We start from the raw sequence: 15,414 nt of genomic DNA, 5'->3' as shown, positions 1-15,414 counted from the left end.
TTCGAGGGTTTAATAGTTCCACCAAATGCCTAACACCAGATCCAAAAAAATCAGAAAATGCATATTAGTGTAAGTTCTAAACTGGAAAATCTCAATCTCTCTTAATTTTTGAAAACTCTAGTTATTTTATTCCCAAACCTTAACATTCCTTTAACTGAAAGCTACAGCAAAATAAACAACTTAAAAGACAACCCATGAATTTTAGACGGACTATTCTGAAATGGTAACAGTCAAATCTAACAATAGAGTTCCTGGCTACATTTAAACAAAACAAACATTTCCCTAACAAGTTCACTCACAAGGGCAGTGGCCTTTGCTCTTAAGTGACATTTTTAATAAATAATGTAATGATTGTACCTGAAAATCTACCAAACTACCAGAGATACAGAATTTGTATTCTTAATTTACAACAGATTTTTTTCTTCAATTTTACAGTAAGATATAGAAAAGGTTAGAGTTTTCTTCTTGTCTTATTGATATACATTAGCAAGGAATATCACGGGCCTATTTTCTTCTCTAAGCTACAGTTATGGAAGGTGATACACATGGGCACAATCTTCCATAATGACCCACCCATCTTGTTAAATGTTTATTAGACAAGAATACACATTTACCTGGCGGACTAAGGCTAGTATATAACTGGCCTTGAGCAAAACAAATACAGTGACTGATATGGAGAAGTGGATCTACCTAAAGAAGAGACGGGAAAATCTGAAAGGTTTAACAAATACATCCTGGAAACTACTGCACATTTACATGCTGCACTGTTTGTTTTGTTTTTAACTTCTTGAAAGAACAGGTCAGGTGCTAAGGTAAGAATACAGCGTGTGTCTTCTGTAACCTCAAGCAAGGACACGAGAGCTTGGAAAAAGCGTTTGCTGCCTTGCACTTCCCCCGGCTGGAGTCATTCATAAACAGCAGAACCCCGAAGTTACCTGTATTTCCCTGGCGTGGTACACGATGATCAGACCGAGCAGGATGATCGTGGAGAGACTGATAAGGCATTTCAGAGCTAAGGAATACAGCGACGCCTGCAACACAGACAGAAGCACTTTTTTAAAAAAAAAAAAAAAAAAAAAAAAGAAGCACTTTTAACCACCTTTAAGATCCGGGGGGTCGGTCAATCCCCAGCAAGGGGACCTGAATTCCCAGGAGGAGGATGGGGGTAGGGGCACCTGTCTTGGCTCTGTGATCTGTCAGATCACTTGGCCTCACAGGAAAGTGAGAGAGGAGATCCCGGAAGGCCAAGCAGCGGGGTCCTCGACAACACAGACCCAAGCGCAGTTTGTGGCTCTCAAAACCCGAGAGGAAGTTATCCTTGAGTTTAAGCGCTTGGGTTTGAAAGGGGCCTCCGACATCGTGAGCACCAGGAGAGGAACAGAGCATGCTTTCCTCACCGACTCCTGAAATCACTTCTTGAACGTGCCCAAACTCGCTGGGCATTCTCTGCCTCCAGAACTTTGCGCGCGGAAAAGCTTCCTCTCCAGAGTTGCCTTGAGGATTAGGGGAGCGAGTCTCAGCGGTGCTCGCCGTCCCGGCGGGCACCTCCAATTGTCCGGGAAAAGCTCGGAACTGGCAGGCAGAGAGTTCCCACCAGCGCCCATCCCAACCACCCGGTGTCCGGCTCTGCGGCCCGGGAACGGTGAGCAAAGGGCTGGAGCACTTACCTTGTCGTAGGCGCCCCACGACAGCTCGGTCTCGATGACCATGACCACGATGCCGAACATGCCGAAGATGAGCGCGTAGTCGCTGAGCCGCTTGCGCTTCTCGAACAGGGCGCGCCGGTGGCCCAGCTTGTAGCCGATGTTCTGGTTCTTCTTTTTGCTGGACTTGGTGCCACCGCTGCTGCCATGCCCGCTGCCACCGCCGCCGCCGCCTCCAGCGCTGCCTCCGCCGCCGGCTCCGTAGAGCGCCAGATTATTGGAGTTGTTGTGCTCCGGCTTAGATACCACGATCTCCGGGGCTGAGGACGAAGCGGCGGCGGCCGCGGCTGCAGACGGGGAGGACGCGCCGCCACCTCCTCCGACAGACGCCGGGGGCTGTAGGGGCTGTGCCTCGGAGTCCATCTCGTGCAGGTTCCGGCGGGACGCGCTCAAGTTGCTGAGCGGCCGCATGACGCCCCCGTTGTACCTACAGCTGCTCATGGCTATTTCGGTGAAGGGGTTGCTCTCGCGGCGCGCCTGGGGCTGGCTGTGCTGGTGGTGCGCCGGGTGCGGGTGGTGGTGGTGGTGGTGGTGGTGGTGCGAGAGCGGGGGCCCGGAGCCCAGGCTGCCGAGGCTGCCCGTGGGGCTGGCGGCGGGCTGCAGGCTGTGGCACTGGTGGTACTGGGAGGCGGACGCCGGCTGCTGCGCGTACTGCTGCCGAAGCGCACTGGCATGGCTGGACGGCGTCAGCTCGCTCACATTGAGCTGGCTGCCCCGGCGCGACGAGCAGCAGCAGCAGCACGAAGAGCCTGACAGCGGCGAGGAGGTACGGGTCCGGAAGGCGCCGCCGGGCGAGGAGGTGCGGAGCAGCAGGGACAGGTTATCCCCCGCCCCCGCCCCCGGGGCACCGGAGGAGGCGCAGCTGTTGCACCGGAGGCATGGGCTGCTGCCGCCGCTGCCCTGCTGCTGGTGCGCGAGGTGCGGGGGGTGGTGAGGGTGCGGGAGGGGCGCGAAGGGCGGGCACGGCTTGTCCTGGCTCTGCTGCTGCTGCTGGCAATGCAGGTGTGAGGAGAGCGGTGGCGGTGGCGGCTGCTCTGAGAAGAAGCCGCGCTGGAACTGCAATGGGGTTTCCATGTCAGGGCTGTTAAAGCTGCAGGGAGACCAGGCGGTGGTGCACCCTGCGCAATGCGTTATGGTAGGGAGCGGAGACTCCTGCTGCTGGTGCGAGGAAGGGCCCATGCCGGCTCCGGTAGAATCCAGGCGGCGCGTCCAATTGGTTGGGCTCACCAAAACAATGGGCATGACATCACCTGCGGGGACCAAGACTGAGTTTGCAGTGCGCGCGGTTTAGGGGAGCGTGTGAGAGAGAGAGAGATGGGGGCGGGGGGGGGGGGAGAATCTGCAGGATGAAAACCCTCGGAGGCGCAGGACAGGCCAGGGTGAGGGCGGGGGTTCCACCTGCTGATTGGGAGCACCCGTGAGCACCACCAGGTAGTGCAGCGGGTCTGCAGAGGGAGGAGGAAAAAACAGGCGTCCCCTCCTTCCCGTGCCACCACCCCCCTAACTAGTGCCGGACGCGCAGTCTAGATCCCCTGCACCGGGCACTGCAGCACGTTGAGCCACCCCAGCCAGGGGGTCAGGCGAGGGAACAGTGCGGAACCCGGGCCACTCCTCCACCGGCATGCACGCCTCTTAGAGCTGCAGAACAGCAGCCTCCTCGCCCCACGCCCACTTCTCCCTAATTGTCCCGCTGAGAGTGGGCTGCCGGCTGCCCGCCAAATAACTGCGGGGGCACCCGCTTTGGAGAGAAAAAGTTTGACGACTAGCTAAGCCAGTGCAGCAGGGCTTAGTGAGAACCCCGGGGCCTGAGCCCCTGTTTGGCTTCTGCGAGACCCGAACGGGCCCGGCTCACCGATCTTCCCCCACGCCGCTGGTCTCTGGCGCCGGGGAGCCGGGATTGGCTGCGCGGTGCTCTCGCCCTAATGCGCAGCGGCGCGGGTAGGGTTAACCTCCTTGGCGCCTGGGCCTGGGGAGGATGGGGGCGGGGCCGGAGGAGGGGATCCCCTTCGTCCGCGGGAGGAGCCCGCACGGGCTTCCCGGGTCCCCCTGGCGGGGGCGGAGGGCTTTCCCCACCACTGCCTGCTCACATTTGCGCCTTCTGCAGAACATGAGGGGCTGGCGCCCCCGGCCGCCAGGTCCTGGGCTACGGCGCTCAGGCCCTCTGGCCGCCCCAGTGGGTAGGTCCGCGGGCTTTTCCTGCCGTGGAGAAGAGGTTTGCTCGAGGGGCTGGGGAATGCTCAGCGACCGCCGGCCACCAGCTTGTCTTCTGTTCTTCCTCCTCCACACCTGCAGCACAGACACAAAGCAAAGGCGGATCACTGTGGCGCAAACACCTAGCATCTTCTGTGCCAAGCCCTGACTGCGGCGGGGGCGGCGGATGGAGAGGGGCCTGGCGCTGGCTGATTCACACCGGCAGTCATAGCCTGGCTAGGAAATTATTAATAATAACTCGGACTGAATAATAGCTGCCTGGGGACAGTGCTGGAGTTTTGCTAGAGTTAGGTGTAATATTTATTTATTTGCTAATAAACTAATAAAAATTACGCTTTGTGTCTCCCAAATTTCCCGTGATGTGTCCTTCTTTTGGGCGATATACTAACACAAAGCGGTAGGGGACCCTTTCAAGGGTTCGTTGTTACTGCTCCATCTTAAGTCATTATCGTTTGTAAGTTGAGATTCCCGTCTCCAGAAAAGGGAATGAAATACACTGGCCAGTTGAATATTTGTTTCCCTTTTAAATCGTGATTTTAAAGCATGATTTGTATGATAGAAGTTATAACGAGTTAGAAATTAAAGTGAAAGCGGATCACCCTCATTAGGTAATTGGAATTCTCAGCTGGATCCAATTTCTTGATATTCTACTCGGCAGCTACCCTGAAGTTGCTTACCACGTACCTGCTCCTAAGAGAGAGTTTGCGTTTTCAGTGCCTTGGAGTGAATAATTCATTTTAGGATAGCCTTTGGATATGAGTTAAGCAATTTTAATTTTTTGTGCATGCAAGTAAACAGATCCAGAAGAAAAAAAGGGAGAGGGTTGCTTTTAGTCCCATAGAACTTGGATTTCTCTGTAGTCTTCGTCAAAAATAGAATTTGAATGGCTAAAAACTGGAGACAGCATTTTATTTTTATATTCCATTAGGATTTTTGGTAATTTAATAAAACTTGTTTAGAATTTTGATCATAGAATCTTTGTGGTAGCAGAGTAGATCTGCATGAATTGTGTGGTGAACATGACTATTAAAAACAATTCTAATGAGTAATTTGAAATTACAATGAAAGCTTCCAAATTAAAATATTTTCACCTTCTGGTGTGAAACAAAATTCAACTCAAGCACAAAATCCATAATACATTCATTTTCACTTTATAACAAATTATATGAGCTTCTTCTCATCGTTATACATAGCTGACTAAGTGAAAAAGTTTGACTCATCCTTCCAAACCTAAATACATCAAATATATTTATTATGGTAAATTAATACTTTCATTAGCCTTTGGTAAATTTTGTTGAACGAGTACATCAATCCCCTCTCCAAATATCACAATAATTGTTACCAGCACAAAATTAGATATAAGGTTCTAAAGTTATTAAAATGTCATTCTAAAAAGTAATGGCTGCAAAAAAACACAAAAAAGTAATGGCTGCATCTTCTATTGTCAAACTGACTTTCTCAAATAGCAAATTCAAAGCTTCAAAGAAGTTCCATAGATAAAATAGCAGGGAAAAAATTATTGTATCTTTTGCCATGTATATCTCTATGCCTTAGTACCGGATTAGGTGCAGTGCCTTTAGCCATGTAGAAACAGAGTGTTTGCTGAGATTTACGACAATGATGGAGTTAACCACTGCTCACAGAGGGGGATCAGGGGAGGAAAGGGTGCACAAGGTAAGAAAGAAATGGAGATTTGGCAAACAAAATGAGGAGCTGTCAGAATACCAAAACTCAGATTACCAGTGCTTCCACCTAGCCAGTGCCTTACAAAAGCTCATGAAATAATATAGTAATGTAAAACCCACTGTGATGGAGAAAGAGGAGAGCAAGTCAGTCAGATATTTATCATCTTTCTGTTTCAGGGAATCATCTGATCACACACACTCAAAAAATTTTCTTGCTAATAAATGTCTGTATTTGGAGAGTACAATAATCCACTATTAGTATGGTGATGAAAAGCGACAAGATGCCCCTACAACTTTTAGCCTGAATCCTCATAACTTTATTGTTTGGGGCATTTTACACTATTGGGTTATGACAGGGGCACATTTAAGAAGTTCTCCTTTTCATCAATCCTCTCTTCTTTATAAAATTAACAAATGGATTTTAAGCTTATATGTAAACTTTTCATATAGCATACCATAATTTTGCTTTTTTCCCCATATATAGGATTATAGATGCAACATGTAAAGTTAAGCAGTTAGAACAACAAAGACAATATTCTTCCATGTGGATAGTACTTAGCACATAGTAAACACTCATTTATATTTGTGAGAGTGAGGAGGGAAGGAGAGGAAGAGAATTACAAAAGATTGAAAGAAAGGCGACAATACAAGGGCCTATAACCTCCAATAATAAGCTCTTGGAAAATTGCATGTGCTTCTCTTTCTGTCATTAAGATATATAAGTGCTGGAATTTCTCTAGTTTAACACCAGAGGTCATACTCATCCACAAAATAAATTTCAAATGCTATCAGTTAAATACCTTTATTTCCAGCGTCACATTCTTGTAAAAATTCCCTGTTTTTTTTTTTCCTTATGGATTAGAAAGATTGCTTTTGAATTTGGATGTTTCTGATCTATCTGCAAAGGCGGTCAGAACAGCTGATGCAGGGGTCCAGGGCATCTGTTTCCCACACTGAGTGCTCTGAGGGATACTTTGACCTACACAGTAAATGTTTTTCTGGGATTTTCTTTTTTCTTTGCCTGGTTGAGTAAATTATTTGGTGGTGCCAACCACAGGGGTTGTGACAAGACACAGCCTCTCTGAACTCAGTTTGCTTAGCAGTCAGTGCAAATGGGGACTTGGGATAATGTCAGAGTCGCTCCTTGCTTCCCAACATGTCTCATGAAAAACACTTCTTAAACCACGTATTGTCATCCTAACTTCATAAGAAATGTACATTTTAGAATATCATTGTTACACGTATTCTTTTGCTTCCACATTATTACTAGAAAGTATCAAGACCTGAATGAGCTTATTGATGATAGTCTTGTTAAGTAATACCACCATTATTCAGGGATTAATTATCCTGTTAGGGCCTATTCATTAACTTTTCCAAATTTGTTTTACCCTTATCCTTGCCTCCTACCATTTCTCAGCTAATTAGCATATCTATAAAAGTCTCAGTAGTGCCAGCAAAAAAAAAAAAAGATAGAACTTATACTAGTTTTGTTAGCAGAATTGAACAATGTTACACAATTGAATAGGTGAACAGGTTGAAATTATTGACTATAAGTCTTTTTAAAATAGTCTACGGATTACATAAACAAATATCCCTTGGCAACTAGAAACACACATCTGAATCTAAATAGAAAGTCATAAAAAAGACAGTGGATAGCACATTCTAGTTTATAAAGCAGTTTCTCATGTGTTACTTTATTTGCATCTCTCAAGAACCCTATGCAAGGTAGGGAAGTTTTTATGATCATCTCTACTTTACAGGTAAGGATAATCCTGAGATATGGGCTACCCCAGGTCACACAGCTGGTGAGTAGCAAGAAAAAGCCAGACTTCAAGTACTTTCTTCTGAGTCTGTCTGATGAGTCTGTTTAACACTCCTCTAGCCCTTCCTCCATAGCAGAAAAATTACCTATTGACTCTATCAACTCATACAGGTGGTACTCCACTAATAGTCAAGGAATGGACAGCAGTGGCTTATCATTACCATTCACTGCCTTTGAATGACCTCATGAACATATCCTCACTGGCTTGGTTGGGATTCTGAGATTCTTAACTACTGCCCTTTCATTAACTTCATTTGATCAACAGAATAATTCATGAGGATCTAATACGAGTGTGGATGAAATGGCAGTGCTGTATGCATGCAGGTCCAAGGTACCCAATTAAAAAGTATTAAAAAAATTAAGATTCTACTCTATTCAGACACAGTCTTCTGCTGACTTTGCTGGCAGCCTGGGCATTTCTCATTTTTGCCAATGTCCATAGTAAAAGGTGAAGGCCATCGAAGACTACTTATTAGCACTAACAGAGTCCATTTTGTCTTTTTATGTAATAAGTGAGAAGAAAGAGGCTCAAGCTCTTTGCCCTGTGGCTTAGAGGAACTCTCCTGCAGTCCTGCAGGGATCCGCCTGGCTCTCGGCTCTTGTGCTCTGGCAGAGTTGTCTTCTCATTGCATCTCCCTTTGTGCCAAAGAGTGAGCAGGGAACCAGAGAAAGGAGGTGGGGCTCTATGCCACAGGCAGAGATAAACCAGTGTGTCTTACAGCAGGAGTAGAGAGTTACCAAAAGTGGGATCAAGGATATGCAAAACCATTCCTAAGTATGGAAGTCAAAGCTTCCACTTGGTGATCCCCGAAGTTTCATGGTGGCTCAGTGCTCAAACATAATGATGCTATAAAAGTTCTTGAAGTTTGTTTTCCCTCTGAAATCCAATGTATTGTCCCATCATTATTTTCTCTTCTCTTACAGGATTAGGATCCATGATGAATTAGCTCTTTTTTCTCTTTTCCTGTTAATTCCATTCCCATAGGTTATACATCAACCCTCTATGTTTTCCTTTTTCTTTTCTACCTCTTGCCAAACAGGCTCAGGAAATCAATTAATCATCCTTTGTCTATCTTTATATTACTATTTCCCTTTCTGGAACTATTTGTAAATTCCTACTCCCAAATAATTGCTTTAGGGCAAGGAGAGAGCTGGTGCCCACTCATATAAAGGTGAAAAGCATGCTTTTCTAAGTAGAATTAAACATAATGTCATCAGCAACAAAACACTCTAAATGTTGATAAATCTTGAAGTTCCACATATTCATCCTCATCCAATAAGCCAGATTTTTCTTAAAAATGACTTTTATTCTGGGTTGTTGATGTTTTATTTTTTAGCTATAAATTTAGTAGCACTTTTTCTCTATTATTTCTATCCATATGCTACAAAATGACATACATGATACAACATAACAGAAAAAAACACAACAGATATATACTACACAAATATAATGACAAAACACACTATTTGACACAGTGTTTTACCCTTGTTCCTTAGAATGAGTGCTTCTCAAAAATGTTTTAATTAGTCAAAACTATTGGTTACTTTTGTTCACAAGTCAAGTTCTCTTAACAAGGGGTATTTCTTGGCTCTTGTAGCTGCAAATATCATGATTAGGGAAGACTTCAGTGCTGTTTGTTTCAGAGGTTAAGACATCATCAGGTTTCTAGCAACTTTCTTGTCATTGTCCTTCATATATATTGATCAGACTAATTTACCTTATGGTGGGAAAAATGCCTATAGCAATTCTAGGCTTCATATCCACAACCATGCTATCCAGAGGGCAGCAGATCACCCCTGTCCCAACATTCCAACAACTCTCTTGACATATCTATTGAACTATCTCTATTCACCAATAACATGATTTTTTATTTAGAAAATCCTAAAGAATCCACTACAATATATTAGAACTAATAGACAAATATAGCAGACTTCTGGATACAAGATTAATATTTAAAATGTCAATTGTAACCCAAAAAATTGTCAATTGTATTTCCCTACACTAGCAATGAGCAATTTAAATATGAAATTTAAAAAAAGTTTAATGTGCAATACAATAAAAAAAGATTAAGAATATATCAACAGAAATGTGAAACTTATACACGAACTAAAAAATATTTTTGAAAGAAATTAAGGAAGACCTAAATAAATGGACATACATCCCATATTAATGAATCAGAAGATTTAATATGGTCAATACTCCCCAAATTGATCTACAGATTCTCTCAAATCTTTATCAAAATACTAGATGATTTTTTTGGAGAACTTGACAAACTGATCCTAAAATTCAAATGGAAATACAGGTAGCACAGAATAGTCAAAACAATCCTGAAAAAGAACAAAGTTGAAGGACTCAAACTTGCTGAATAAAAAGTTACTATAAAGCTATAGTAATCAAGATAATGTATAATGGAATAGGATAGATATATAGATTAATGGAACAGAATTGAGAGTCCAGAAATAAACCTTTACATTTACAGTCAATTGACTTTTGACAGGGTGCCAAGATAATTCAATGGGAACAAAAATAGTCTTTTCAACACATGATACTAGGAAAACTGGATATTCACATGTAAAAAGCAAACTTGGACTTCTTCCTTATACCATACATAACAATTAACTCAAGTAGATCAAAGACTTAAGTGTGAGAACAAAAACTATGAAACTCTTAAAAGAAAGCATATGGGTGAGTCACTATGATCTTGGGTTAAGTAATAGTTTCTTAGACACGACACTAAAAGCATAAGCTACAGAAGAAAAAAAATAGCTACATTGGATTTCATCAAAATTCTGTGCTTCATAGAACACCAAAAGGAGAGTAAAAAGACAATTTACAGAGTGGGAGAAAATATTTGCAAATCATAGATGTGTGGGACTTGTATCCAAAATATAAAGAACTCTTTCAACTCAATAATGAAAAGAATAAATACCCCAAAGGCAAAGTCTCTGAACAGACATTTCTCCAAAGAAGATATAATAGTGATAAATAAGCACTTGAAAATAAATACACATCATTAGTCACTAGGAAAATGTAAATCCAAACTACAATTAGATACCACTTCATAACCGCTAGGATGCCTTTCATCAGAAAGACATATAATAACACGTGTTGGAGAGGATGTGGTGAAATTCGAACACTCATACACTGCTGGTAGGAATGTAAAGTGGTACAGCAGCTTTGGAAACCAGTTTGGAAGTGCCTTAAAATACTAAATGTAAAGTTACCATATTACCCAGCAATTCCACTCCTAGGTATATAGTCAAAAGAAATGAAAATATACATCTACACAAAAACTTGCACATGAATGTTTATAGCAGCATTATTTATAATAGCTAAAAATTGGAAAGAATTCAAATGTCTGTCAACTTGGTGAGTGTATAAATAAAATGTGGTATATTCTTACACTAGAATATTATTCATCAGTAAAAAGAAATGAAGTACTGATACATGCTACAACATGGAGGAGCCTTGAAATCTGTGAAAGAAAACCAGCCACAAAAGACCACATGTTGTATGATTCTATCTATTGGAAATGTCCAGAATAGGTAAAGCTATAAACAAAAAGTCACATTAGTGGTTGTCTTATGCTGGGAATGAGGAAGGGGCAGTAAATGGGGATTCATTATTAATGGGTACAGTGTTTCCTACTGATTTAATAAAAATATTTTAAAATTAGATTGTGGCAATAGTCATATAACTCTGTGAATATACTAAAAATCATTGATTTGTACACTTGGAATGGGTGAATTGTACAGTATATGAATTGTATCTCAAGAAAGTTGTTAAAAACTGATGAGAGAAATAAATCCCCAAACAAAACTGAATGCTAAAATGGAAGTATCAATTTAAAATGAATAGTGCCAAAGCAACATTACATAAAAGTAGAGAGGAGCAGGAATAAGTTTCCTAAGTGACATGAGTGACTATTATCTATGAATTTTAGGGAATTTGAGGATTCAAAATTTTTTTCTCTGAGCCTCTATCTAAATGGCTTAAAAATCCTAACAGTACCATGATTCAATAAATATCCAAGAAGAATTTCAGGAGAAAAATGAGCTGTGGCATTATTATTTTAATTGTGGAATGCAGATTTCTCTTACATATAAGTAATAGATCAGGTATATTTTGTACTGAATTCTACAGTTAAAAATCACTGTCATCATATGATTCTAACAGACAGTGTAGAGGAACTAAGACTAAAGCATTCTCTGAAGATGACTCGCAATGGTTACTTGTGACCATTAATTAATTTCTCTGTAATGTGTTAGCTCCATCACCCTTCAGTAGTTCAGACAAATACTTATAGCATGATGAGACTAAAGCCTTTTTTAAGAGGTTATCTGGGACAATTTGGGAAGTATACGCTCTTAGTCTTGAGGGTTGGCAGCAAAAGTGCACTCTGCACCCAGCCCACAGCATGTGGTTCAGCTGTTTAAAGCAAATGGCTTAAAGGACTCAGCAGTCAGGAAGACATAGCACAAGGCAGACACTGTGTAGGTGGCAGAGGTATCATTTGATATTGACAAGTGACTGTAACACCAGGATCAGACTTACTTCAATGCTCACTTTTAAAGAGAGACCAGGGGAGTCAGAGGTCCTCTTATGAAAGCCGAGCCGATGCTCAAAGCTGTCTCATGAATGGTTGTCTAGAGGAGCTCAGAATTGGGTATTAAATCAGGGGAATGCAATATTCCTGACGATTTCCCATTCTTACATGAAGAACTGATTTGTTCATGGAGTTTCTTGTTTGTTCGTGTCTTTAGACAAGATAAAGGTCATGTTTTTGTTTAAATTTATTAAATACTTTGCTAAAACAGTTTCTTTTTCTTCCCCTTTATTTTAGTGGCCCCATAGATGATGGAAAAAACGATGCAGAAAACAGAACACTTTGTTCTTGAAGATAAATTAAATGCTGTGTACTAAGCCGTTGAAATGAGATTAATCAAAAAGATTTTTCTAGGTTATTAAGCAGAGTTCCAAGATGAAGGACTCTTATATTTCCTGTTCTAGATTTTAGTATTTTGCTTATCTCAAGATCAGGACTTTGGAGAACAACAGAGAGAACAACAATTTTAAAAATGAGCTTTACCTACAAGTAGTAAATTCTGACATAATTGATGGGGTGCCACTTGCTACTTTAGCATGCCTGAGTGTTGACTTTTTTTTATTAGATCTCCACTCAGAGGGAGGGGTAGAGAAGTTAGTTTTGCTTGGATTCGCTAAAACGGGGCAAGGAAGGGTCTTTCACCTCACTTTTGTCTCTTTCTTTAACAAGTAGCAAAGAAAATATCTTACGTTTGTATGTCTTAGACTTATAGGCCTTAGGAGGCCCTTATGATGTTTTCTTTTCTTTTTCTCATTTTCTTTTTCCCCTGAAGGGACTGTGGATTTTCCTAGGAAGCAGGCTTCATTCTCGAAGGTTTAAAGAGGATCATGGTCTCACAGTCTTCAGGAGAAGTCAGAAAATGCGAGAAGGAGGAAATCTTTCAGATAACTAACTAGAGAACCCTCAATTCCCAGCAGACCGGAAGAGGAAATTGGTAAGAAGAGGGAACATGAGTTCAAACTTAAATGTAGTAATGGATATGACACAGACTATGTCCTCAAGAAGCTAAAAGGACAAGGTACTCTCTTTCTTTCTTGTTCAATTTCTAAAAACAAGGAAACTTGCTTCAAATAAATGTTCAGAAAAGCTTTCTAAACCTTCTTTATGTAGCTGACCTAACTACTCTTTAAAAACACAACTCACTAGACGTAAGAAGAAAATAAAGGAGATACAGTTTTATGATCTTAAGATGGAGAAGGTTTTCCTAAACAATTGCCTACACGCAACAGCCATAAAGGAAAAGACAACTGATTTTATCTTATAGCATTACAAGACATCCATAAGGACCAAAATCAAAAAGACGAGTGCCATATTTAACAGACAAAAGGTTAATATTGAGAAATATGTTTTTAAAAAAGGTCTAAGAATTTGATATGAGAAAAAGAAAAGAAAACTGGACGGAGAAATAAGAAAAGGATATGAACAAGCAATTCAAAGAAGATGAAATGTGAATGGTCCAAGAAAGCAAAAAAGACCTCTGAATAATCAAGGAAATACAAATTGAAACAATTTGCATTTCCGTTAGACTGAATAATACTGTATAATGCATTGGTAAGGATGCAAGACACCAGCTTTTTCATACACCATAGATAGAAGTGTAAACTGGTAAAGCCTGTTTGAAACCAATTTGACAAGACCCCTCAAAATGTTAAATGAACAACATCTTTTCAGTTAACAAGTCCACTAAAAGGAACCTATTCTTTAAAAATATTTGCATGTGTGCACAAAGATATATTTACAATGATGTACATCATAGGAAAACAAAACAGAATAAAATAAATGCCCATCAAAAAGCATCCTATAGTAGTTTCTTTTTAAAGGATGAATAAGACCTATACGTAGAGGATGAATAAGACCTATAGAATTATCACCAGTACTCTTATCATTAAATCAAACAGAACAAATCATACAGTATGATCACAAATATAAAAATTATATGCTTCTATCTGTATATAAATTCATAGGATGGAGGCCATCAGGATTGTAGTGGTAAGTGTGGAGGTGTACATGTGGCTGTGGGCATGAGGGCAGTTTTTAGGTGTTGCTTGCTGGGTGAATCTTAAACAATGAATACATTTTTGAAAATACAATAAAAAGAAAGAAAGGAAAATAAGCCCATATTGCTCAGGCATGTGAACCTATTCCTTCCCGATCTCTTACATGCCCACCACTGTATTTCCCCATGTTGCAACAAATGATTCCTCATCCCAATTAGTATAAGCTTCATGGGAGGTGTCCAGTAAGTGTTTGTTGAATTAATAATTAAATTCATAAATTTAAAGTTGTTGCCTTAGGAAAAAAAAGTAAAACTAGAGGCTGTGCAAACATCCAAGAATCAGTCTTGTTTCTTTATTTACTGATGTATCAAGTTAACTAGTGAACTTATAGATGTGAACTTAATTTTTGCTTTGCTTTGTTTTGCTTCATGGAAAGGAAACTCTACCGCGGTCTTTAATCAAGGTTTCTAAATGCCCTGCGTTGGTTGTCCATGAACTCCAGATGGCATTTTCCATCCCAGGGTTAATTAGGCCTCCACTGAAGTCTTTCTATGTCTCCAAAATGGAAATGGTTGTAATCATGTGGGCAACAACTGTGCCAGAATCAGATTCTAGCTATCAGATTTTTATAGGGTAAGAGCAAAACTAGAGATGAACCACAGATTGGGCCCAGTTTTACCAATGAGGTAGCTGCGTATTTACCTTTTGGGGGTAAATGATCTTTTTGGCCTTCAGGCAAACTAAAGTAACAATATCCTAAACTTTGCTACAAAAAGTTAATTCCACTTTACTCTCTGGAACTATTTCATCTATCACTGTTGAGGGGGAGATGGAGGTGGTCACGGTCATGTGGCAGCAGAGGCTCTCTATAGGGTTAAAAATCTTCTGCCTTTATTTTATGTGAACAGCAAGTATAAAAAAATCATTTTTTTCTATAATTCATGCTAAATGAGAACTATGGGCAAAAAACCACACACCATTAGCTTTTCAAGAAATCAACAAAAATATAGGAATTGAATCAAGAAAGTCTTATAGAAAATAAAATATAAAAGGTAAAACTGATAGTTCAGGGAGCTGAAAATAGTAAGGCCACATGCAAGTAATAAATAAACAACCTTTCCAAAACTATAATCATTGCAAATATAATGTTTCCAAGTAATACCTGTGAGGAATTTTGTACTCCTTAATTAAATGTATTTTAGACTCACTTTTTTTACTCTTCTAACTTCATTTGCTCACAAATATCTCCTGACATAATAGGACTTTGATTAAAGAAGTTTAAAACACACTCATAATGCAACTGCTACTCACATTTTCATCACCCCCTCCAGTGAATTTTGATATATGTGTGTGCATATATATCATATATGAATATCATTGTTTATCACA

At 41.1% G+C, this 15,414-nt stretch overlaps 1 protein-coding gene and 1 long non-coding RNA gene across 2 annotated transcripts in view; one reads left to right on the top strand and one right to left on the bottom strand.

Annotated features, from left to right (window-relative positions):
• Window positions 1-4,758, bottom strand: part of KCNN2 (potassium calcium-activated channel subfamily N member 2) — a 192,418-nt gene extending 187,660 nt beyond the window's left edge. The window contains exons 1-3 of the mRNA XM_030759610.2: window positions 3,791-4,758; window positions 1,668-2,953; window positions 936-1,031 (exon numbers count right to left, since the gene is read on the bottom strand). Coding sequence (XP_030615470.2) covers window positions 936-1,031; window positions 1,668-2,953; window positions 3,791-4,043 — 1,635 coding nt within the window. The 5' untranslated portion in view covers window positions 4,044-4,758. The remainder of the gene's footprint in view (window positions 1-935; window positions 1,032-1,667; window positions 2,954-3,790) is intronic.
• LOC149749614 (uncharacterized) overlaps window positions 1,475-15,414 on the top strand; it is a 39,189-nt gene continuing 25,249 nt past the window's right edge. The window contains exons 1-2 of the long non-coding RNA XR_016392739.1: window positions 1,475-1,642; window positions 12,801-12,962. This is a non-coding gene — a long non-coding RNA (uncharacterized LOC149749614). The remainder of the gene's footprint in view (window positions 1,643-12,800; window positions 12,963-15,414) is intronic.

The sequence above is a fragment of the Delphinapterus leucas genome, chromosome 3 (assembly GCF_059928025.1).
Source record: "Delphinapterus leucas isolate spDelLeu-1000000601 "Yukka" chromosome 3, BTC_Dleu_Yukka2, whole genome shotgun sequence".
Lineage (NCBI taxonomy): Eukaryota > Metazoa > Chordata > Mammalia > Artiodactyla > Monodontidae > Delphinapterus > Delphinapterus leucas.
This window is presented reverse-complemented; position numbering and strand designations above follow the sequence as displayed.